This window comes from Colias eurytheme, chromosome 15, assembly GCF_061535395.1.
Source record: "Colias eurytheme isolate Ceu_HAF_F1 chromosome 15, ilColEury1 Martin Lab GWU primary, whole genome shotgun sequence".
In the NCBI taxonomy this organism is placed as follows: domain Eukaryota; kingdom Metazoa; phylum Arthropoda; class Insecta; order Lepidoptera; family Pieridae; genus Colias; species Colias eurytheme.
Genome location: NC_142994.1, coordinates 8,873,346 through 8,897,276, shown reverse-complemented (window position 1 = coordinate 8,897,276; position 23,931 = coordinate 8,873,346). Strand labels below are relative to the sequence as shown.

Sequence of the window (23,931 nt, the reverse complement as noted above, 5' to 3'; positions counted from 1 at the left end):
CCAGTCAAGTTATTAAGGAGAAATTTCTTTACAACTCTGTGACACGAGATTTTATACATAATATTTTAGCTACAAAATAAGTCAGTTTCAATTTTTTTTATATTATATAACATATTATATAAAGTAAACATACTCGTTGGCAAGCAAGAGTTCCCAGCGTGCAAAGCTCGACCACCATTTGCGTTTGAACTCTATCCGTCCACATCACTGCTATTGTGTTCGCGTTTATAAATGTCACGTCTTTTAGGATTGCTCTGGAAATTTAAATTTTGGAATTGAAAATATGTTAAGATACAAGAATTGCGGATATTTACGGTCAAAAATTAAGATTAAAATCAAGTAATTAACGTATTATATTTTGAATTGTTTATTTTTATGGAATTAATGTTACTTGAATAAATGATATCATTTTATACTCATATATAATATAATATTACTGTGGTATGTATCTATCACTAAAAAAAATATGTGTCGTTACACATTTCTGTATGATGAAATTTTCTCCTAATATTCCATATGGAGAAGAAACATTTCTGCGGCGTACAATAATACAAAATGTTTATTATAAATTTCGCATTTAAAACGTAACAAAATTTATTTACTTTCAAAATAAATAATTCTGCAAAAACAAAAAAAAAACAACTTACTGATTAAGATCTGTTGGTGCGTTATAAACAGTTTGAGCGGCGCTGTTCAAGTCACGGACCGATACCGTCACAGTGGGGTTCGTTGTACCGGACTGAAAATTTTGATAAAATAATAAATTAATAAAAAAAACCTTTTATTATAGGAACACGGAACGATACATTTTCACTGAAAATGATACAGTTGAAAACATACAATAGTAAAATTATTATTTGGAGATATCTATTCGAGGAAACCATGGTAGACATTATTATTTCATAACATGAGTTTCGTTGTTATAATGATCTGATAATAGTAAGACCCATATTAATTGTTTGTATTCTAATACTAACTGACCTACGTCAACTTCGTCTGGCCTCAAAAGCAATGTGATCGATCTAAGTTATGAAATTTAGTACAGAGAAATCTGGATTAGCAAGTAGTTAACCTTATATTCTAGTAAAACACGAGTGAAGCCGCGGGCTTTAGCTAATCACTACATAGTATAAAACATCTTCATTGTCGCTGTCTACCCATCCTAGATCTTTAAAACTAAGCAACGGATTTTTTTAAATATTTCTTGAGGAAGGTTTTAGTATATAATTTTTTAAGTTTTCAACAAAGTTGGCAAAGCTACGTGCGGAAAGCTAGTATAGTGAACATTAAATATGACGTCACATTTCATATACCTAGGTACTATGGAATAGACAAGAGACAGCAAATGAGATGAAAAGCTATTATATTAATTATAAGCAACACAAAGTTAGTCAGCTAGTGGTTTAATTAAAGTTTAAATCTTGTTTGAAACTGTAACTGCTTAAGGCAAGTTTCAATTTGTGTATGCAATTATTAACTTCGCATTAAATTGTTGTTTAGTGGTTTTAATCTTTATATTATCCTTTTTGAATAAAATTGCATTAATTAGAATATAGAATTTTAGAGTTATCTGTCGGAGTTATATTATATAAAAATCCTCCTAGGAAAACTTTTCTTTGATTGGTATTTATGCTAAATAATAATAAATTATTCAAGATGATGCGTACTATATACCCACTTCTATATAATAAAATTAATAAAATATTAAACGTTCGTAATTTGACCTTATCAGAATTGAAAATTAAAATTACCAATTTGTTACTTACCTTGTCTTACAGCGAAACTGAAGATTTTATGAAAGTTTAATCCCAATCACGCATAAAATATATATAAAGAATCCGCATATTCACACAATCTCTCAAATAACCGAACATACACAACACACACGCACACTCACAAACACCAACACTTACACACACACACACACACGCACACACACACACACCCACACAAACTGCATGCCCGAAATGTTATTATTAACCTTATTTAAAAAATCAATTTGTTTCTTATTATTCTGTACTTTATAAAATATGTAAAGTCTACTAGTATATAAGTTAACTAAACAATACTGGCTAAGTCTGGAGAGGAAGGCGTCGATCGTCTCTAGCACAGGTATGTTCCTAGTTGAGGCGATCGTCGTGTCTAATTTGTTTTTGTATTTATGTATTGTTTCGAAATAAACGATTTTTATTTATTTTTATTTACTACCATGGACTAATAAAATCAATATTTGTCTATGGTACTACCAAATATTTTTAATGTGCACTTTTGGTACTTTGAGCGTTTCTAACGCCCATCTTAGCAGAATTAAAAAATTGTATCGCCGATTTAATATTGTTTGCGAGGGACAAATTATATCAATAAATACTAATTACTATACCTTAGGATACCGTATCTCCCTATGATACGTGTATTGATATTCAACTCGTCCAGGAACACCAAAAGTGGGTATCTTCATAATCTTTACATTGGTATCATCAAAGGTGGCGAAAGCTAACCGAATGCCGTCGCTTGAGAACCAAAGAGCGTTGTTCGATGAGAATACTTCCTCTGAAATTATGGTTATTAATCATTTATTATTGAATTTAATTTTAGTTTTATAGCTTAAATCTATACTCAATATAATAAAGCTGAAGATTTTGTTTGAACGCGCTAATCTCGTGAACTACTGGTCCGATTAAAAAAAATATTTCGGTGTTAGATAGCCCATTTATCGAGGAAGGCTTATAGGCTATATAATATCATCTTACTAAGACCAAGGGGGCGGGCACTGCGGGAAAAACCGCGGAGCACAGCTAGTGCTTTATAAATGAATTATTGTTCTCTTTATAGAATGTTATCAATCATGTTATATAGCAATCTTTATTGTTCAATTGTAGTCATGCGTTCCGTGATCACTGCTATAAACTTAGACTTAAAATGATTAAGTAAAGAAATTTAATAATTGGAGATTAAACCTGGAAATGACTATTTAAATTAATTGAGTGTAATCTTTTTTTACTTTTAGGTACGATACCTACCTACCCTGATTTTACAACCAATAAAACAAAATTCTTATAAACTAAAAAGTAAACAAATATAAAATGTCTTCAAAATAATTTAACAAACATTTACTTCTATAAAGAAAAAATAAAATATCTTACCCTCATACACCCAATCAGGCACACCATTATAGATATAATCCTGCCCGCTAGTAGTGATCCTCACGGGTTCGCTCGTCAAAGAGGCTTGGTAATAAACATCGTTCTCGTATACAAAAGCAATAGACCCAGAAGGTCCCCATCTAAAGTTCTGGAGACTAGCTTCATTGACATCGACTCCGGGGGGAACAATGTATGTAATGTTGTTCATAAGAGTATCTACTATTACGTATTGGGCTAGGAAACTGTGTCTGTAAATCTGTGGGGTGTAAAACTTGTTAAACTGATTTGTATAAGTCTATCTATATATCGCTCATTTGCGACAAGAACGTGTTAACGAGCATATGTATCGTTATGGAATAATGATACAGTAGAATCCGGCGCATCGCGCTCTACTTGCTGCTAAAACGCGATATTTCTAGCTCCAAAAATGACCGAGTTATGAGGGAAAAGGTCGGTGACTATCGGTTTAGCGATCTCTCTTTTCGCTCTTGAATTTAATGCAAGAACGGTTTAAGTCAGTTGTCGCTGCTCCCTTGAGAAGGAAACTGTTGCCCGATTGCGGTAAAAACGTAACAGCTTATTGTATCACGGTTTTGCTGAAAGGTAAGTATAGCCTTTTGTTTTTTTACTAACACATTTAAGCTCCCTTTCTCATAAAGTCAAGTCCATAGTGTGGCGACATAAATATACCGTGAATTTACCCAAATTTTATTTATATTTACATAAATAACATTAACAAACTGTGAAATATTGTCGAGAAAATGTGAGCCAAAAATATTAAAGGGATTCGCGAGGATCTAGTGGAAAATTGAACATTATTTATGATCACGTTTCGCTTTATGGAGCTTTTAGCTGGCGATGTCTCATTTAATATCATTCTAACAATTTATATAGATTATTTATACTAGAAATTCTTTGAAAATAAAAGCATATTTATTCATAGACTGTTTTGTTAAGACCCGAGTCTTTAATAGCCTTTACAAGAACATTATTTTCTTTCATTTAGTTTTACGTGAATAATTTATGACCATGATCAAAGTTGTAGAATGTAGTGAATATAATATTACAATATAATTTGCCATTTTAAAAGCTGTTTAATTCTTTTAGACTCGTTCGCCATTCGTTTTATTATTTTACAATTAATTAAAAAAGAAAAGCATCACTAGAAACTCAAGTAAACATTAATACAATCCATTACTATATAAATTTATAAATTTATAAAGCATTTGAATGCCATAAAACCAAAAATATAAATTCAACAATCCATTACTATTTTAAAGGAATTTTCCTTCAAACTTCGAATAAGGAGGTTTTAAACTTACCGGGGCTTCATTAAAAGAGAGAGCCACATAACGTCCATCTGGAGACACCTCATTAAGGATGGATGAGTTTTGCAAGAACTAAAAGAATAAAAACATGAGATCACTAATTAAAGCACTCTACTAAATAATTAATTATAACGACGTACTGTTAACAAGTATCATATTGATGTAAATTAACCAAAAAGGGTTTTACGACCCATCGTGTAGTAGTGGCACATTAAATTAATGGTGTGCTTTTAGTTAAAACAAGCCATAACTATTATATAGCTATTTTTAATTTGTCTGTCTCTACTTAGAACTAAACACAGAATTCTCAGTTCTAAAGCTATGCAACCGAACCAATAAAAAAAAAATGATTGACTCTAGGAATATCACTAAATAGTATAAAACAGAGTCGCTTTCTCTGTCCCTATATCCTTATGTATTTTTTAATATTTAAAACCACGCAACGGATTTTGATGCGGCTTTTTTAATAGAGTGATTCTCGATGAAGGTTTTAGTATAATATCATTTATTTGGTTTAGTGGGTCGGGTCGCTAGTTGATCATAAAATATTTACCACGGATGAATTGGCGACCAGAATAGTAGTGCTGTCTTCGTCAACATTGTACACCACGAGATGGCCATTCTCATTACGGAATAATATTTCGTTTCCTGGAACAGATAACATTTTCATAATTATTGTTGGAATGTATTTTGTTGGTTTGTCTTCAATACATTGGTAAAAAAAATATAATTTCTGTTTCTATATCTGTGTCGAAATATTTTAACGGGTGAAACAATTTGCTGAGACTTTCAATGGATATAAGAGAAATTAAAGCGGACATCGGAGTGTATATTTTAGCCCTGAAACTACCTGAAACTTCTAATTATATGACTTTTTTTATTAAATTTTCAATTTATTCTATATCTCATCTTCATTGAATGTAAATATTATTCAGTTCCCTGTTAATTGACTGAATTAATTAGCTATAGTAATAACTATTATTATAAATTGACGATGAAAACAACTGGGAGCTTCAAATTTACATTTTAAGATCATTTTAAAGTGGCGATTCTAAATATTTATACAGTATGTAAATTTAAAACGCGTTTAGTGTTACAATTATTTCTTTAAATTATTAACAGTAGCTATATATTATTAAACGCGAGAGCTTTTCTGGATATCTGAAGCTTTTTCACATTCTATCGTATTGTAGATAGCGCTAAATCAATTAGGTAAGTAATTTATCTGTGTTAATATAATATTATAACGTGTTTTATGTACCTAATTGAGCATTATCTGAAAACGGTAGCTAGTGAATTCTACAATATGTTGGCACGTGCTAAGGAATTTACCGCTTTATTTCATAATAGCAAATTATTATTTAATAATAGTATAGTACTAACATTTTTACAGGTAAAGTAATTCCAATACTTGGCACGAATAACGTTAACAATGGTGGATTTCATAAATGATACTAATATTTTGTACTATACCTGAAGTCCAAGAGCCTGTGAAGGAAGCGGCACTGAACTCTCCATTCAGAATATCATCCAAGGTGATTTCTGGTGGAGGCGGTTCCGTTATCGGCGGTATGGTCGTCGGCTCCGTTACGGTCGTGGGCGCGGGATCCGGTGTCACGGTCGTGGTCGTCGTGGTCGTGGTCGTCGTTACCGTTGTAGGACCGGCCGTGGTGGTTGTGACCACGCCCGCATCCCCTTCGTTACCAGACAGCACGACCACTAGAGTCACGACCACGGCGATTGCAGCGACCATGGCTACGAAACCGACTATGTATATCACCTTCTTCGACTTCTTGGCGGCGACCAGGACCTGTTGAATGTATGAATATAGATAATAATATTTAGATGTTCGAAATAAAACACCTCTGTGGGATTCATTTCAATTCTACATATAAATGTGGGATGCTCTACATCTGTTGGGCAATTACTTATTAAACTATTATTATTTACAGCCTAAATACATATAGGCCTATTATTATAATTATTGTAATTTAGAAAAAGAACATTAAATTAAATTATTAACTGTTATACGTACTTTTTTTCAATCGCAAAATCTATAGGTATAAGTACTATAGATTATATTATAAGGTAAGTCTTAAATACAACAGGTAGGTGAGTACACTAGAATTTTATTATATTTAATTATTAATTATATATCGTAAGAATTTATGTTGATAAAAATGTATAAAAACGTAATTAATATCGTACATACAACACCATTAATCTACTCAATATTTAAATACTAGAAATTCAATAATAATTTAGGATTTATTATCTGTTATACCGAAAATCGAACGCAAGATTTGACTGTACGTAAACAACCGTATGATAATATTACTGTTTGATGATTTAATATTATGTAAAGTTATCGTAACTTTATCAATATTATGAATGATAATTATAGAAAAAAATCGTACGACAACGTCGTAATGACAGACTAGAATGGAGAAAACAGGAGGAGGCCTTTACTCTTTAAGAGGTCCTTAATAAAGATTAATTAGATAAGCAATTCAATAAAAATTTAATAATAATATAAAAAAATAAATTAAGAAATTAAACTACATATGTATTAGCTGTTTAATTTAGAATAATTTACTTTAATTTTGTCATTGTATAAATCAACTAATATTAAGAACACTTGAAATATAAAACATATTTCATTAAGGAAATAAAAGGCTTTTTTATTTATTTTTATTTATACTGAATTACAACAATACAATTAAATTTCACTAAAGAGGGCCATCAAATTCTAATAAAGTAGGTGTCATATAAAATTATAAAATAAGCATCATGTGACTCACGACTCTCTATCCCTTATTTCTCATAATATATTTTATTGCTATCACTGACCTTTACACTAGTATCCTTTAATTGTTTCTAATATATCATCTTAAATGCTCACTGCTCTACTGATATATAACTAAACTATATTTTTTCCTCCTCTCTAGTGCTGTCATCAATCTTATCATATTATAAGTCGGGGTTATCGATACTTGACTTAATCTTCTAGTGTAGTTTTTCTTATATTTTGTTTATTTAACGGCTTACGATAATTAATTCTTATGTTTCTCTTGTTTATAATAGATAATAGACTTATTGATTTAATTATTTCGTTAGGGTCTTTACTCTTTATGCAATAAAAACAGTGACTGGGTGTATCTCACGCCTCGATCTCTGATTTAACTACATTTTTAGATAATAATTAATATACATATAGGTACATGCATAACACTATATTCTAGTATATATCTATTAAGTAATCTCTGGTTGTATTAAATTGATAACAATTGAATGTGTAAATTTTTAAATAAGCACATAATCTTTTTAATCGCGTGTTTCGTAGAATTAGGAAATTACATAAATAAAGTGAAACGTATCATATTTGAACTTTTTCATTAGGAAATTTAATTATTTATTAAACAGAGTATGATAGGTTAGTGAGTCTTTATGTCGGTTCAATCCGGGGTAAGCAGTGTTAGCCAAAAGTTGTGCTAAGAGTATTTATACAGGGTGTCCCGCTTTCGGTATACTAAGCGCAAAGGGACTTGTAGTTTTGCATACGCTGAGTACGTAAAAAATACTTATAAAATTCCAGACGCATTTTTTTTTTCAAATAGAGGAATTCTTAAAATTCCATGTGTACACCCCTAACAAGCAACCCGCCCAACTTTGCCACCTGCACGTGAGCTATCGTTTAAAATTATGTTTTCATAGACAAAATGCTCACATTAGCGAAGCGGTATATGCCGGTTGCGCGAAGCTAGAGAAGAATACATGGATTTTAAGGAAAAATTTAGCAAAAAATTTTTCACATAATTTTGTTATTTAAGTATTTTTTATGTGATCAGTGTATGCAAAACTATAAGTCCCTTCGCGCTTAGTATACCGAAAGTGGGACACCCTGTATACATAATCTGAAGTAAATACTGTAATAATACGTGACATAGGTATTCTTCAAACTTGTGTGTCACTATCATATCATAAATATAATCATAAGTAGATAAAAAAGATAATTCTATAAACATATTGTTAATAATAATAATATGTTTTTACCTGGTCACTGGTGCCCATCTCCATACTGGAACCCTCTTGAGCCATCTGGTCGGTTTCGTTTCACCTGAAACAAGGTACATAATGTTAAATTTAACTTACTCTAAAGATATTAACTATCCATAATGTGCACCTTGATACAGACGAGTATATAGAAGTCCTGGGGGGTAATCCCTAGTCTTTATAAAACCCGTTTCAAATTGGGCAGGCCACTAATGACTAACGGATCATGTAATTTTTTTTCACTTTCATTGAAAGGAAGAAAGGATACATTTAATAGCACAATTTCCATTGCTTACTTATGGACCTGAACTATAACCACAAACCCCACAAATAACTAAGTTTGCAGCGATTAGACTGCATCTCAGGCAATGTTAGTACCAAACTAACAGATACTATTGGAGCAATACTTTATCTAGAATCTCGCACCATTTAAATTCTTATTAAAAATATTCTGTTTCTACTTGCAACTAGAGGACCCACGCTACAGCCTACAAGGAAAACCCCAAAAAAACCCCTTCAAAAAAACCATGATCATATAAGTAACATGTATTACACTCTTGACATAAAACACACAACTACCCAATGAAAAAAATAAAGAAATTAAAGGATTGTTGTGGAAAAAGAACCATGCTCACTGCTCAGCTATTTAAGAGTAAGCTTCCCTTATAAACAATGAAAATTTTAAAATGGAATTTTTTGTTGAAGTCCTCATATTATATTCTATAGTTACGTTCTTTATAAATTTCACAATATATTTACTTACGCTGCCAAAGGATAAAGTAAAGAAGCTAAGAGTTTTCTTCCGTTTTCCTGGATTTTATAAATCTTGACTCTTATTATATTCGACTTCAAATCATTTTACATCAAAGGAATCAGGAAATTTAAACAAAGATAGGATTTGGCCTCATCTATTTTTACAAGCCATATTTTTACTATATTTTCCTTTTCTGTAAATAAATTTTATCAATAACCAGTTTGTATTACTGACAAAAAATAGAATAAAATCAAAATAATATAAAAGTCTTGAAACAATTAATCAGACGGAAATTCTTAAAGTCATTTAAGATGTTTCACGAAAGTAAATTTAATTAATTGTTACAACAAAATATTTTCACATATTTTATGCCAATATTTCTTTCAGGTATTTTAATATCAAGAATATTAAGGAGAGAAGGTATGTAATTGAATCTGAGGGAATGTTTTGAATAGCAAGACGCTGCTAATTTATAATGACTTCACTGCTCTTTAAAATTTTATCATCAATTTTTTCATACATTTAATGAAACCTGATGAAAATGGACTGAATGAAGCCACTGCAACAGTTTTGTGGTTGTTTTTATCAAAACAAAGGCACGTAGCGTTGGTGTTATTCTGGTATATATTATATTTATTTATTTAACACTTTATTGTGCAATAAACCAGGTACATAAAATAACAGTTTACAATAAACAAAAAGCACAAAGGGCGGCCTTATCACTATGCAGTGATTTCTGCCAGGCAACCACGGGTAGAAGGCAAAGAAGCGAGATAATAAATTGAGAAACAGAAGAAGAATATATAAACTCTATATCATTCTAACTCTATATTATAATGATATAGAGTTAGATTACATAACTCTAAACTACGAAAATCCTCCAAAAGTCGTAGTAGACCTACGAGGTATCTAATTGGTACCCGATTACTGGTCTATGATAATCTTACTAATAAAACATTATCATGATATAGTTATCAGCTCTTGGATATCACGTTTTATCTATTGATATATGTTAGCAGTCGATAAAGCTTATAAATATTTGTGCACTTGATGCATTAATCTTTCATTAAGTAGATATTCCAATAATTTTAATAAACTATTCAAGAACTGTAACTTTTTATAAGGATTAAGGGCAAATACATAACTGATTCCTTCTTACATTTTAAGAATCTTCGATTATAAACATTTATGGTGCCCCACGGGTGCCCCACGGGTCTAAGCTGACGCGCTGGTAAAATGATTAAGAAGATGCGGAATTCCTCAAATTTATAATATGTATTTAATATTCTAATAACAAACACATGATATTTCAAACTATTAGTTAAATTTTCACTCAGTAACAACTAATAATTAAGTATCAACATGAAGGTCGCATATGGCATAGGTAAGTAACCCAAAACACGGTGACACCATCACTTTGAATAGCAATGCATATTTGCATAATGCATTGGCCACGCTCAAAATATGAAAGAGAAAGTGTGCATGTATGCAATTTTAATTATTATCTTTGAAAACAATGACATTTTAAAAGTAATTTAACATCGTAACATATTTTATGTCATATAAATTGTAATTAAACGGCTATATTATCATTCGATTAGTTCTTCGGTAATATTATAGCCTATATATTTATTATTTAACCTAAAAAGATGCAGGTTTTTATACTCAGTTTAAACTATGTGACAAATAATCGCATCAATACAATTTACATTAATCTAGTAGTAGAGATTAAATAAAATATTTTATTCGTTATCTAAAGACGATAAACACAAAAGTGTTGTCATAAAATAATTATTATTCATGATAAACATTGTCACGGATGTGTTACAGTTAAGAACACTGTATAATATAATGTCTATGAAAAAAATGCAGACTAAGTTTTACATGTTTTCTAAAAGTTAACAAACAGCCTTAGTTTTTCCTAGTATTTTGTTTCAGTTTTCAGAAAGTATAAAGTGCTCTGGAATTCGATTCTCGGTCTGAACTAAAGTAATTAAATTGCCTTATTTTTTCATTTCATGAACTTGATATTATTTAATATTAACGAATTTGTAATAAATTCCAACAAGGCTTATTCTATTTATATCAGGACGTTTTTAAAATATCTCATCTGATTAAGGTCAGGCTGAAACGAAGTAATAACACTCGCGTAGGATACAACGTAACAACTAGGTACGTAAATAATATACAAATATAAATGTAATTAGCTGTATTTTGTTCTTTTTCTTTTTGATGTAAAGTTTAAATTTCTATTTGAAACAGTTTTATTCAAAACTGAAAGAATCACATGTTAAATTTTGCCAAAATAAATAAGTTTACATTTGCTTTTAACTTATCTTTAGGCGTTTATATTTTAACATCAGCCTTACTTCTCTCACTAGTCACGTTAAAAATATATTTAACATGTTAATAATGAACAATCGAGTTATAACTTTAAATTTAGACCTAATCTTAACAGATATTTAAAATAAAGAAATTCTATATAAAAAATAGCTTAAAGTTTATTTACTTCGGTGTTAGTCTATGAAGTATCATACAGTAGTTACATAAGCATGTGCTCTATGTCAATGTAATGTTTGATTCTTTTCCCAACTACAATATTATGAATCTAAATCTTACACTCTCTTGGGCATGATAAAGAAAAAACTTACCCCCACAAATATTAAACACACTTATACGAAACCGGCCTATGGCCGATTTTCCGTCGTACTGAGTGCGGACCAAATTAATTCAGATTAAGATAATAGTATCTTTACTGTAGATAATAAATAAATTGAATAATAATCGACAAATATCGAAGGTAACAATTGATAAACATTGATAATAATAGATAGATTAAATAACTGAGAAAACATAAAAAAATCTAGTGATGGTGTACCAATTTCAGTGTATTAAATACTTATGTAGATAAAAGTTAAAAAAGTCCTACGTAATTTTTTTTTCAATCTATATTCATAGCTACTAAATACATAGGTATACAGTCTTGCTTTATTATTACCATGATACAAGAAAATATAAAAGCTTGTTATGTGATTTTGTTGATACTTAACAACAATCCATTTTCTATTAACAAATTTCAAAACGACTTGAACGTTAAATGTACTAATTAATTTTGCGTACTTCAAAAACAATATTAATCCGGATGAATTATTATTTTTCCATCAAGTACACTTCATAAGCTTAAATTATTTTGACGAGATTCTCATCTTGGAAATTAATTTTTGTAACCCAGAGGAAGATTACTCGAGTTTCTATATCCGATGTGAAGCCACAAGCCATAATAAAATTCCCTCGCTTATTTCAATTTCCTGTCTTTGACTTACTTCGCTCATTTCAATTTTAGGGGATCGTTTGGTTAACGTTTGATTAAACAACATCAAAGAAAGAATTTGTGGAGTGGTGATTGATATTTGACGTAACAAGTGAAGCGATTTATTTTGCTTAGCACAATCTCTCTTCTTGACTGCCTCTTTTTATACTTGAAATTAATGGAAAAATCCTAAGGATGAACCTGCAAACCTATACAAGCTCTTTTAAATTAACCTGTTACTTATACAATACATTCTCAGATGTTCAAAAGTGATTTATAACAACATTGAGAATTAGATAGTCACGAAAAATGTTCGTAGTAAGTAGAGAAAATGCATAAATAAAAAGAAACGGTCCTATCTCTAAAAGCTTCGAACGTGATTTTAACTTCATTATGTTTAAATATTTACTTGTTAATATTACGTGTTAAACTATTATTGTAAGAAGTAAACAAATAACATCGACCATACTTAATATATCTAATACCTGCATAGGTTCATTGCGTGATATGAAAGTAACATACTGATGAGAATCCCTATAAACCGTGCATTGGCGGCCGGTGCCTCGTAGGTAATTGGTTCCTATTTGATTCGTTTAATTAGTTCGGGTGATTCACAGATTCCATTACGACTTCCCTTGATGGAAGCACTAGGAGAATGGATTACCCAGCCTATGTCATCATGAATTATCTACTATGTAGCGTTTTTTTTTTTTTTTTTTTTTTTTTTTATATAAGAGGAGGCAACAGAGCAGACGCGTCACCTGATGTTAAGTGCACCGCGTCGCCCATAGGCACCAGCAATGCCGGGGACATTGTTAGTGCGTTGCCGGCCTTTAAGGTAGGAGTACGCTCTTTTCTTGAAGGTCCCTAAGTCGTAACCGTTTGGAAACACCGCATGAGGAAGTTCGTTCCATAAACTCGTTGTGCGCGGAAAGAAGCTTCTTTTGAAGCGCGCAGTTGTCGATCGCCAGTTTGAATATGTTTTTTTACTTACATATACTTACTTACTTTCTTTTATAGCATTGGTCGATGTTGGCGGCCTGTAGTGGCCATCTCGTTAAAGTGACATGTATCAAAAATATATTACCAATTTACGACGTTACACAAATGAACAACAAGCAGATATTATAAAATTTTATTCCTAAAATGACCCTATACTTTAATATTAACCAGAAGTAAAAAACTTGCAAATATAGGTAACTGATATATTATAGGTACTAAATAAAACCTAAATCTTAATCATTATGAGCTAATACTTATGTGATTAAATGATCCAACGGAACTCGATGATCAAATAAATTCTCGGTTACACCACAAACATCGCAATTCGGTGAGCGTCCGCCTTGTCGAAGACTATTACAACGTAAGTAAGTACCGTCAGCAAATAAAATACGAATTAATATTTTAAATGAAAATAATTATATTATTTTGACTATACAGGGTGTAATCGTTAAGTGTGCACAGGCGATTATTCTGTAACTATTGCAGATATCAAAAAACTTTAAACTGATATCGAAAGTACTTAACCTAATGAGTAAAATGGCTATAATAAATTTTTGAAAATAAAACGAGTAATATCCAAAAATGTTACATTAAATGCTCCCATACATTTTATTTCCCATACATTTTGTATTCATAGCAGATTATCAACGTGACGTCCTCATTGTGCAATACAATGAGGAGCTCTATTTGCAGTTTCGAAATGAACTTCCCTTCAAATTTGCGAAGTAATTTAAGCAGAAAACCAAAAAAAGAAAGGAAAAGCTAAAATTTTTCATATTAAATGTACTAGGTTGATCCAAAAGTAATGATAATTGGGTATTTCCTGTGTACATAAAAATATAAAATAACTGTTTATTGCTTGCTCATGTACTCGCTAAGTTATCACAAAAAAATCATATCAATAGGCCACGTTTCCAAGTATTTACATTAATTTGAATGTGAACCGTGCGTGCCAGAATTTTTGCCGACAAAAAGAAGAAACAACAATTCGACATTTAGAGGGTGAATTTCTAAATTCTTAATGAGATCAGGATAATTTTTTGGCACGATTTGTGACCATGGACGTTACCCGGGTTCACCATGTTTATGCTGAAACCAAGAAACAATTAATGGCCTGGATGCGAGCTTCCAAAGTGACGATGAAGAAATTCAAAGTGAAAATTAGTGGGATAGATTAAAGCGGCAGTTTTTTGGGGCGCCGTAGGAATAATTTTGGTGGAATATTTTAAGAAGGTAGCCACTATGTTGGGCTCTTACTACACAGACCATATTAAAAGATTGCGGGTAGGTTAGTAAGGAAAAGAGACATGGCAAACTGCGGGCTTGAATGTTATTTCACCAAGACCACGCACCAGATCACAAAGCGTCAGTTGCAATGGCTGCCATTCAAAAATCGGCATTCCAAATGCTTAAACACCCACCCTGTTTGTTAGATCTAGCTCCTAGTTATTTCTATCTCTTTCCTGGGCACAAAAAACACCGTCTTAGCAAAAAATTTTAAGACGATAGCGAATAGATGGCCGCGTTGAGGGGTTTTTACGGATGAAGTCAAAGTTTTTTTTTCTAAGTTTTGGAAAAAAAATATCGAAGTATATTATCTAGTTAGAAGACTATCTAGCGAAATATTTTAACTGTAATGACCTGGTTTAATATTGATTATAATTACTTTTGGATCAACTCATGTACATGGGATAGTCATATCTCATACTAAATGTATGGGAGGGTTTCAAGTGAATTTTTTAAATATTTATCGTTTTATTTTTAAAAATTTATTATGGCCATTTTACTCATTGGGTTAAGTACTTTCAATATCAGTTTAAAGTTTTTTGATATCTGTAATAGTTACGGAATAATCGCCTGTGCACACTTAACGATTACACCCTGTATACATATTTCTAGAGTAGAGCCATCAAAGTAATTGAAGTTAATAAGAAATATTTAAATTGATAATTTAATGATAACTTTACTCTGTTGCTATAAATAAATTAATATTCTTACAAGGTTAAAGAGGCGTTCTTTCAATGTATTATGATTTATGATTAAATATTAATAATTAGGATAATAATCTTCTTTTCTGTCCGTACCAAACGTAAGTAGGGATTTAGAGTTGGACAGCGGTGGAAGCTAGACCTAAAATCAACTTAAGCTCTCAAAATATTTAAATTATACATAGAAGGTAATACTTAATCTACTATAAGCTTTCTTTACGAGTCGTGAGTAGAAAGAGAAAAACATAATTAAAATTTTAAAAACAATAATATGAATCCAAACTTTTTCACTGAGCAATATATTCGAAATTCTAATATGATTAATTGATCGATTTACACTGTAGATTTAAGTACTCAAGTGATAATTAAATTATGATGATTAAAGTGTTTTTAATCCTCATTTACACTACTTCATTGTTTAAATTTACTCATTCAAAAGCTCGTTAAAAACTGCTTCTTTGCGTGTCGTATGATAAGAAGTTTTACATTGTCATAAATTACAGTTAGGTACCTACATATTATTTTTGTACGTGATAATTATTATCTGTCTATTTTAAATTATTTTTTACAGTTAAACAATTTTTTTAATCATTGAAGTACCTTCAGCAACGTTGGAACATTCTAAATTTGGGAATAGAGTATTAATATATCGTTTTGACATGTAATAAGCTCTGTATACAAGTAACGTGAGGTATAAATCCCTACAAACTCTCTGTAGTACAAGTGGCAAAAAAAGTTTCCATATTTGCTGCAACGTACATACCCCATTAGTAAGTTAAAAGAACTAAATAAACAACAGGACTTAGATACACAGCCATGTATTGCAAATGGTGATTGGCTCGAACTTTGTTACGCTGCACCTTCACTAGTACATTACAGGCAAACTTTCCTCACGGCTCGTGTGACAAGAATAAATAAACACCTCACGTAATTTAGCGTAACGTATCATTTACTACATATTACATAAACGATTTGGTAACACGTGGCATTAAGGACGATAGTGTTTTGTAAACATTGTGACCGTTTATTTGGAAGCGATTATCACGATTATCTCATCACTTCATAAGTGGACATTTTTTATAAATCTGTAGGTAATTTCAACAATAAAATCTATATGTCTAATTTAAATGTATTAAACAATTTTTTTTAAATAGATACAAGTGTTTATATTTTTTCTCATTTTGTATAAACGTTTTCCATCTGAATGTAGAACTTCGTAAACTTAAATTCATAATTTTTTATATTAAAATTTATATAATATGTAATAATGCAGATATCTATATTTTTTGTCCTCTTTGCTATGATGAACATAATTTTAAAAATTTGTAATGGACTGTATTTGTCGTTGCCCACCCGAGGTCCATTTGTAACGGAAACGAAGTAATAACAGCTAATGCTCAGCCCCTAGGGGAGACCTTGCGTATTTGACAAAATTTGGTCGGTCGTACTAATATATTTGGAGAGATAAGTTTATTGAACAACATCCGAAAGCTTTCCCGTAATATTACGAAAGAAATCGAGCTTTTGTTTAATATTTTTAGGAAGCATTTTAGTAATTAAATATTTAGTTCTCAAATTGCAATTGTAAGCCATTCTGCAAGTACACAATGTATTTGATATGTAAGACGATAAGTTATTTTTATGATTAGGGACATTGGATTATTTATATATCGAATGAGGATAATATATTTCGACCACATTAATTTCATTATTATATTAATGCCCATGTTTATCACTTGGTACACAAAATATCCACAGCGATAAAATTATGAATAACAAAATGTTGATGCAATTGCTTAGTACCCAGTAGCGTGACAAGAAATACTGAGATCAATTTACACATTGATTTTACTGGACCAGCTTCACCTTAAAAATGGACTAGTAAAACATATGTCAAATTGGTCGCTACTGGAATAGCAGGCCTCTACTTTCTAAATCAAGCTCATAAAAGTGCTAGCTGCACATAATATAAAATCGACTATCACGTTCAAAATCTCAACTATTCCAGATAAGAGACCTCGATGAGAGCCAAAATAAAATCAGTTCGTATAATCTGATTACTTGGGAACAATGTTATTTGAAACGACAGCACGTCGCCCGATAGAGTAATTCACTGGACAGTCCCTTCTGTGAACAATTCCGTTAACTAGATTGAAATTGTTATTTGATAGAAGTCAGTTATTTGGAAGCCGCAGTTTTGACTATTTACTCAAACTACACGAAGTTTTACAGATTACTGTAGCTAACAAAGTACATTTTCGTCTCAATAAATTGCACCACTTAAATGGGTTTATAAGAAAAAACATAATAGCCTCTAAGATGAGTTTTCTCTAATAATACCCTTGTCCATGAAGATTCCCCTATCAATTTTAATAAATCTTTCTCTTTAAACATGGGTTAGTAGAAAATATCGTCAATGCCATTTTCAGATCTATCGATTGAGTTTATGCATTGTCTTTTATTGATTAAATACAGTATAAATTATTCAAAGTGCAATTACAATTAAAAGCAGTTTAACCTTCTTAAATAAAACAATAGTATACGTCAATCCTTAATGTTAATACCTTTATCGTGAACCTTGTTACGACCTCAAGAGACTCCAATTGCTGTACTAATTACTGCATCTATTAAATGACACCGTTCTTATCTAATTTCCTCTGATGCTAATTTCACTTTGAGTTAATTTTGAAGCCAGTTATACAAATGTGTAGATTAATAATAATATATCTTTAAACTGTTTCTTCATATTATTCATATTGCCGCATATAAAATGGATTCATGATCATCAATAATTATTTCTTATTTATCTAACTACAAATTATATAGTACCTTATATTTACCTTATTTTTAGTCATTATTATTAATAACTAGTATTATAGTGCTTCCAATTTTATGACTTTCCTGCTGTTTACCATCCAGATAATTAAACAAAATGTGATCTGGCACCTAGAGCCACCGTTCCACTTTACTCAAAAAACTGTATTTGTACCTACATAACCTATTGTCAATATTCGTTAGTTTCAAAAATTGATAAGAAATCCCAATCATGGATTAATTGATCACATTTTTGCACCAAAAATTATGTAACTTATGCACTGAACAATTAGCACGGAACGTTATTTATGCAAAAGAACTCGTTTTAGGCATATTTGACCAACTTTATTATCCGTATTCCGTACTTAGTTCCGCAAATAACATTTCCATGTGTAAACGAAAATATCATGTATAGTATAAAATAGATATTAATAGCGTTAACAGTTAAGGTGTAGGTACAACACATAATTTTAACGAGCGTTAACAAAACAAGTAACAACCACCTTAGTTAGTAGTAACAACTTTACAACGACGATACGACGATGAATAATTTAGCGAATATGCAATATGAATTAACAATATAGATATATTATAATATAATAGATATGTCTCAGAAAGACAATACACGTTAATAAAGTGCCAGTTTATTAGCTGCTATTGTTTCTGCGCCCCAGTTATTGCATCAAGGTTGAAATGTAAAGCCTTTGAAATTCTGAGGGAGCTTCACTACGTCTGGGACTAATCAAATCAAATGAAAAATAAATGGAAGCATGTCGTTCAGCTCTTCGTTTGCGATCACTACTTGATTGTTAACAGCTTTTAGTATTGGTTGGGAAGTGGTCTTTTGTGAAGTTCAAAATTTAGACAGAGTAGTTTCATGTTTATGTAGTTATCTACATTTATGATTTATCTGGTTTTGATGTCCAGTATTAATACTATACCTATCATCAACTACATTTACCGATAAAAGGACGTATATCTCGGAGATTAATCACCTAGGATGAGAGAAAACAATAAAATTATATAGTCACTTCTTCTCTTCATCTTCGTAAAAATATTCCAAACATTATTCCATACAAAAATTATACTTTCTAAGTGTTCACAACATAGCGGAATGAATAGATCAGCTCTCGACAATGAAGGTTGACCAGTGGACCTACCATAAAACGCTACTCGAGATAAAGACAAAGAATCTTTAGTGTATTAATATTTCAAGTACTTATATTATGTATTAAAAATCGAATCATCATCTTTGCGCCAATCTCATTTAGTATGACGTTATACAATTTTAAATTAATAACTTAACGACCACCAGACAGACTATCCAAATTCCAACCAACAGAATCTATCAACATTCTTATATCAAAATTTTCCTATGTATATAATATATATATAACTAGCGGTCCGCCCCGGCTTCGCCCGTGGTACATGTTTACGTTTTCTCTACATAAGAAACTCCTCCTCGTACTTCAAGGAATATAATAAAAAAAAAAAAAATCGAAATCGGTTCAGCCGTTCTCGAGTTATGCGCTTACCAACACATTTTGCGATTCATCTTCTTCTTCTTCTTTCTTATCTTATATATAAAAATGAATCGCAAAATGTGTTGGTAAGCGCATAACTCGAGAACGGCTGAACCGATTTCGATAATTCTTTTTTTATTATATTCCTTGAAGTACGAGGATGGTTTTTATGTAGAGAAAACGTAAATATGTACCACGGGCGAAGCCGGGGCGGACCGCTAGTACATATATAAAAATGAATCGCAAAATGTGTTGGTAAGCGCATAACTCGAGAACGGCTGAACCGATTTCGATAATTCTTTTTTTATTATATTCCTTCAAGTACGAGGATGGTTCTTATGTAGAGAAAACGTAAACATGTACCACGGGCGAAGCCGGGGCGGACCGCTAGTCTTATATATAAAATTCTCGTGTCACAATGTTAGTCTGCATACTCCTCCGAAACGGGTGGACCGATTCTCATGAAATTTTCTGTGCATATCGGGTAAGTCTGAGAATCGGCCAACATCTATTTTTCATATGTACCACGGGCGAAGCCGGGGCGGATCGCTAGTTTTTATATATAAGAAAGATAGTAGATAGAAATTATAGAAATGTAAATTAGTGGAGGAAAAAGCTCCTATCTTTTGGAATTTTAATACAGCTGATGAGTGATGAGCAGTACGTAGTGCTATTATTGTCATTATCAGTCATAATTTGTACATTAGTGTTTAAGGTATTTCTGAATTTCCTTCCTTATTTTGACATATTATTATTTTAAGCTTACCGATAACGGAAAACAAATTTGCAAAAGCCAATTTTATTTATTTTGCAATAAAATAACATAAATTATTATGTATTATTTACACTTGAGTTTTAATAAATATCTGTAAGGTATGACAAAGTATTATACAAATATTAATATAATAAACAATACAACAATATAATGCCTACTCGCAAAAATATCTATATAAATTCTCTCATAAAATGAGATATCATGATAATTTAGTTTTTAAAGAATATCTGTGTCTTTTATTTTTAATCAAATATAACAAACACAACTAAGTTGTATCCATGTTGTATCGTTGTATTCTTTAACATAATATTATCATGTACCAAGATGATAAACCTATTTGATTAAAAAAATATGCCCTAAAGAGTATAAATAATTTAATGTTCTCGATTGTCAAATGTTTTCTTCGTAGACCTATAAAACTTTCAGCGAACGTAGGAACTAGTATCTATCGTTTTCTCTCGAATGCCGGTCGCGTACAAAGAGAAAAAATTTGCTCAATGAAACAAGGGATTCGTTTAGAAAGATTGTTAACAATTTTTTCCGAATCTATATAAAGCAAAACACACACAAAATATGGTCCAAAGTAAATAAATATACAGGGATTTTAATTCCAAGAATCGTAGATATGCAATATCATTGTATGCGTATTAGTCATTTGTTATGTATGATTAGCAAAAGCCCTTATATTAACATATTAATAAAATAATATATGTATATAAATACATGACGTAAATATCGTTCGTAGTCTTTGTCGAGGCCAAAGAAATTACCTAGATTACCTATGGATTTTCTCATAAATATTCCTATAATTTGTGATGAACAAGAATGTTTGCTCTGTGTCTAGGTGTAAATTATGTGTCCTATAAGTATTTATTTAAAATTATATATGTATTTTTAGTAGCCATCTGGTTCCCATAACACAAGCGAAAGTTTCGAATCAGATCCGATCATGTCGTGTATGAAAAATTGTCCTGAATATTTATTTCATCATATTAACTTTTATTTTGGTACATCTCTATTTATTTTATTTTATTTTTATAGCAATAATTATTCATTGTTAAGTATAATGTAAAAACGAACCCTAATTAATTATTTTACGCGCGTGTGTAGGTACCATGTCGACGAAGTAGATTGTAAACTTTTCGAATGTCTTGGCTTGGCCTTTTAGTATGCAGTTTGCAAGTTGCCTTTGTGTGCCAGTTAAAGCATTGGGTACTATCGTCATAATAGACTCACATACAATGTTAAACTGGTTAGTTCCATTCATTGATTTAACTTTCTATAATGTGTAGTAGTCGTCTATGGTAAACTATAACGTAACGTTTCGTAATATTATATATTTTTTTAATGTTGTTTGTTACAAAAAAATAATATGATGAAAAAAATATAGGTCCACAAAATAAAAATTTGAACTTGGAAAAACTACTTACAAATAAATCCATCAATGATGTATACGCGAAATGTATTTATGACTTACTAGCGGTCCGCCCCGGCTTCGCCCGTGGTACATAATATTTACGTTTTCTCTACATAAGAACCATCCTCGTACTTCAAGGAATATAATGAAAAAAGAATTATCGAAATCGGTTCAGCCGTTCTCGAGTTACGCGCTTACCAACACATTTTGCGATTCATTTTTATATATAAGAAGATAGAAATGAAGTACCTATAACTTATAATTGATAATTAAATAAATTCTTTGAGAAAATTTCTCAAGTAGAGTGTAGACAGGGAAAATTCCTCTGGTTGTAGGTACTATAAGTATGTACTTAAATTAGAATGTGGTATGTTATCGGTCCTCTATAGTCTAGGTATCTGTTAGTAAATAAACAACGATAAAAATTAAAAATACTTCCTACCATTCATACCATTCTTCAATGTGAGATAAACTACTCCATGACATAAAGAATGAGGAAATCAGTTTTCTGTTAGTAGTTACAAGTAACAATCTAATCGTGACATAATATTAGATAACGATCTATATAATGGCTCTAACAACAACTTGAGCAAATGTTTTTTTTTATTTTTTTCTCAGTTGTCTGAAAGCCGTTAAAAATTACGAAAACCGTTGGTATAAAGACATTTTTTTCGTATTATTTAATTAAATTCAAGAAGTATAGTCTAATAGTACATTCAATGATATCAAATTTCCGCATTTATGTACTTGATAACTTAAGTAAATTAACATTATTGAATTTAAAATTTGCAGTAAGTAAGAATAATTATTCTTATTAGGTACTTCCTTCATCGTATCAAGTTTGGAAGTATACCTATTACCTACAATCTACATGCATAATACTTACCGTCCCGAGATAACTAAAATAAAAACAAGTTTGATTTCCTTTGGAAATTACGTAAGTCTATCTAGATAATTGAACCGCGGGGAACTGCAGCTGTTTAATACGGATATTTTAAAAACCGGAAGTCAGGTTTTCTCAAAATATATAACGTCAGCGTGGGAGAGAATCGCAGTGAAGATATTTGATCACATAAATAATAAAGGGAATCACCTTATTATTCATGTTAAGGGTTAAGTTTACGATATTTTTGTAAGTAGAGGGACATTACCGTAATCATTATTCATTATTTACGGAAAAATGGTAAGTAAGAAAATTATACATATAGGTATGTAGAATGTAGATATTGATATAATATAATTAGTTGATCAAAAAGCTTCAAAATAATCCATTACAGCATAGGCCTGTTATTAGTTTTTATACATGTTGTGAGAAAATCTAAAAAGTATATTTTTAATTTACCAAAGTAAAGAAGAAGTTCATTAAAGTTTATAAATATTTAAAAAATCAGTTCATATAAAAAAAATAAGTCTATGAGCCAAAGCGTTTTAAGTTTTAACTAAAATATATACTGGATCTGCCAAAATTGAATGTACTTACCTATTGGGGTAAATAATTCTCATGCAATTAAACTTCATTAACACCACGACATTGTGATAAGAAGATAATATTATAATCATACAAGAAACACCTCACATTACTCACCGTTACATACAATTTATTTACATTTGTTTACACACAATTTTTTGTTATCACAAAACTTGAAAAAATAACTAAAATATTTCACATATTCCCGCCATATCACAGCGCACAGCTTCGTTTGCTAATTATACTTTCTAACTAACACAACCAACACGACTTTTTGTTTCATATTTGTAAACAATTTTCGCGGTTGCAAGTACACCACTAGTACAAGCGTCTGACACTTAAAAACGTCAAAGAAA

General features: G+C 30.9%; 1 protein-coding gene across 3 annotated transcripts in view; it reads right to left on the bottom strand.

Annotated features, from left to right (window-relative positions):
* The window catches only part of LOC149902500 (venom dipeptidyl peptidase 4-like), a 32,729-nt gene extending 8,798 nt beyond the window's left edge, over positions 1–23,931 (bottom strand). For 2 of the 3 annotated variants that reach the window (XM_090109902.1, XM_090109903.1), the window contains exons 1-9: positions 23,693–23,931; positions 8,525–8,588; positions 5,945–6,281; positions 5,025–5,119; positions 4,466–4,543; positions 3,144–3,399; positions 2,381–2,550; positions 648–739; positions 134–254 (exon numbers count right to left, since the gene is read on the bottom strand). In XM_090109902.1, coding sequence (XP_089966028.1) covers positions 134–254; positions 648–739; positions 2,381–2,550; positions 3,144–3,399; positions 4,466–4,543; positions 5,025–5,119; positions 5,945–6,281; positions 8,525–8,569 — 1,194 coding nt within the window. In that variant the 5' untranslated portion in view covers positions 8,570–8,588; positions 23,693–23,931. Of the gene's footprint in view, positions 1–133; positions 255–647; positions 740–2,380; positions 2,551–3,143; positions 3,400–4,465; positions 4,544–5,024; positions 5,120–5,944; positions 6,282–8,524; positions 8,589–23,587 lie in introns of all 3 variants that reach the window. The other variant, XM_090109904.1, reaches the window with a different exon arrangement.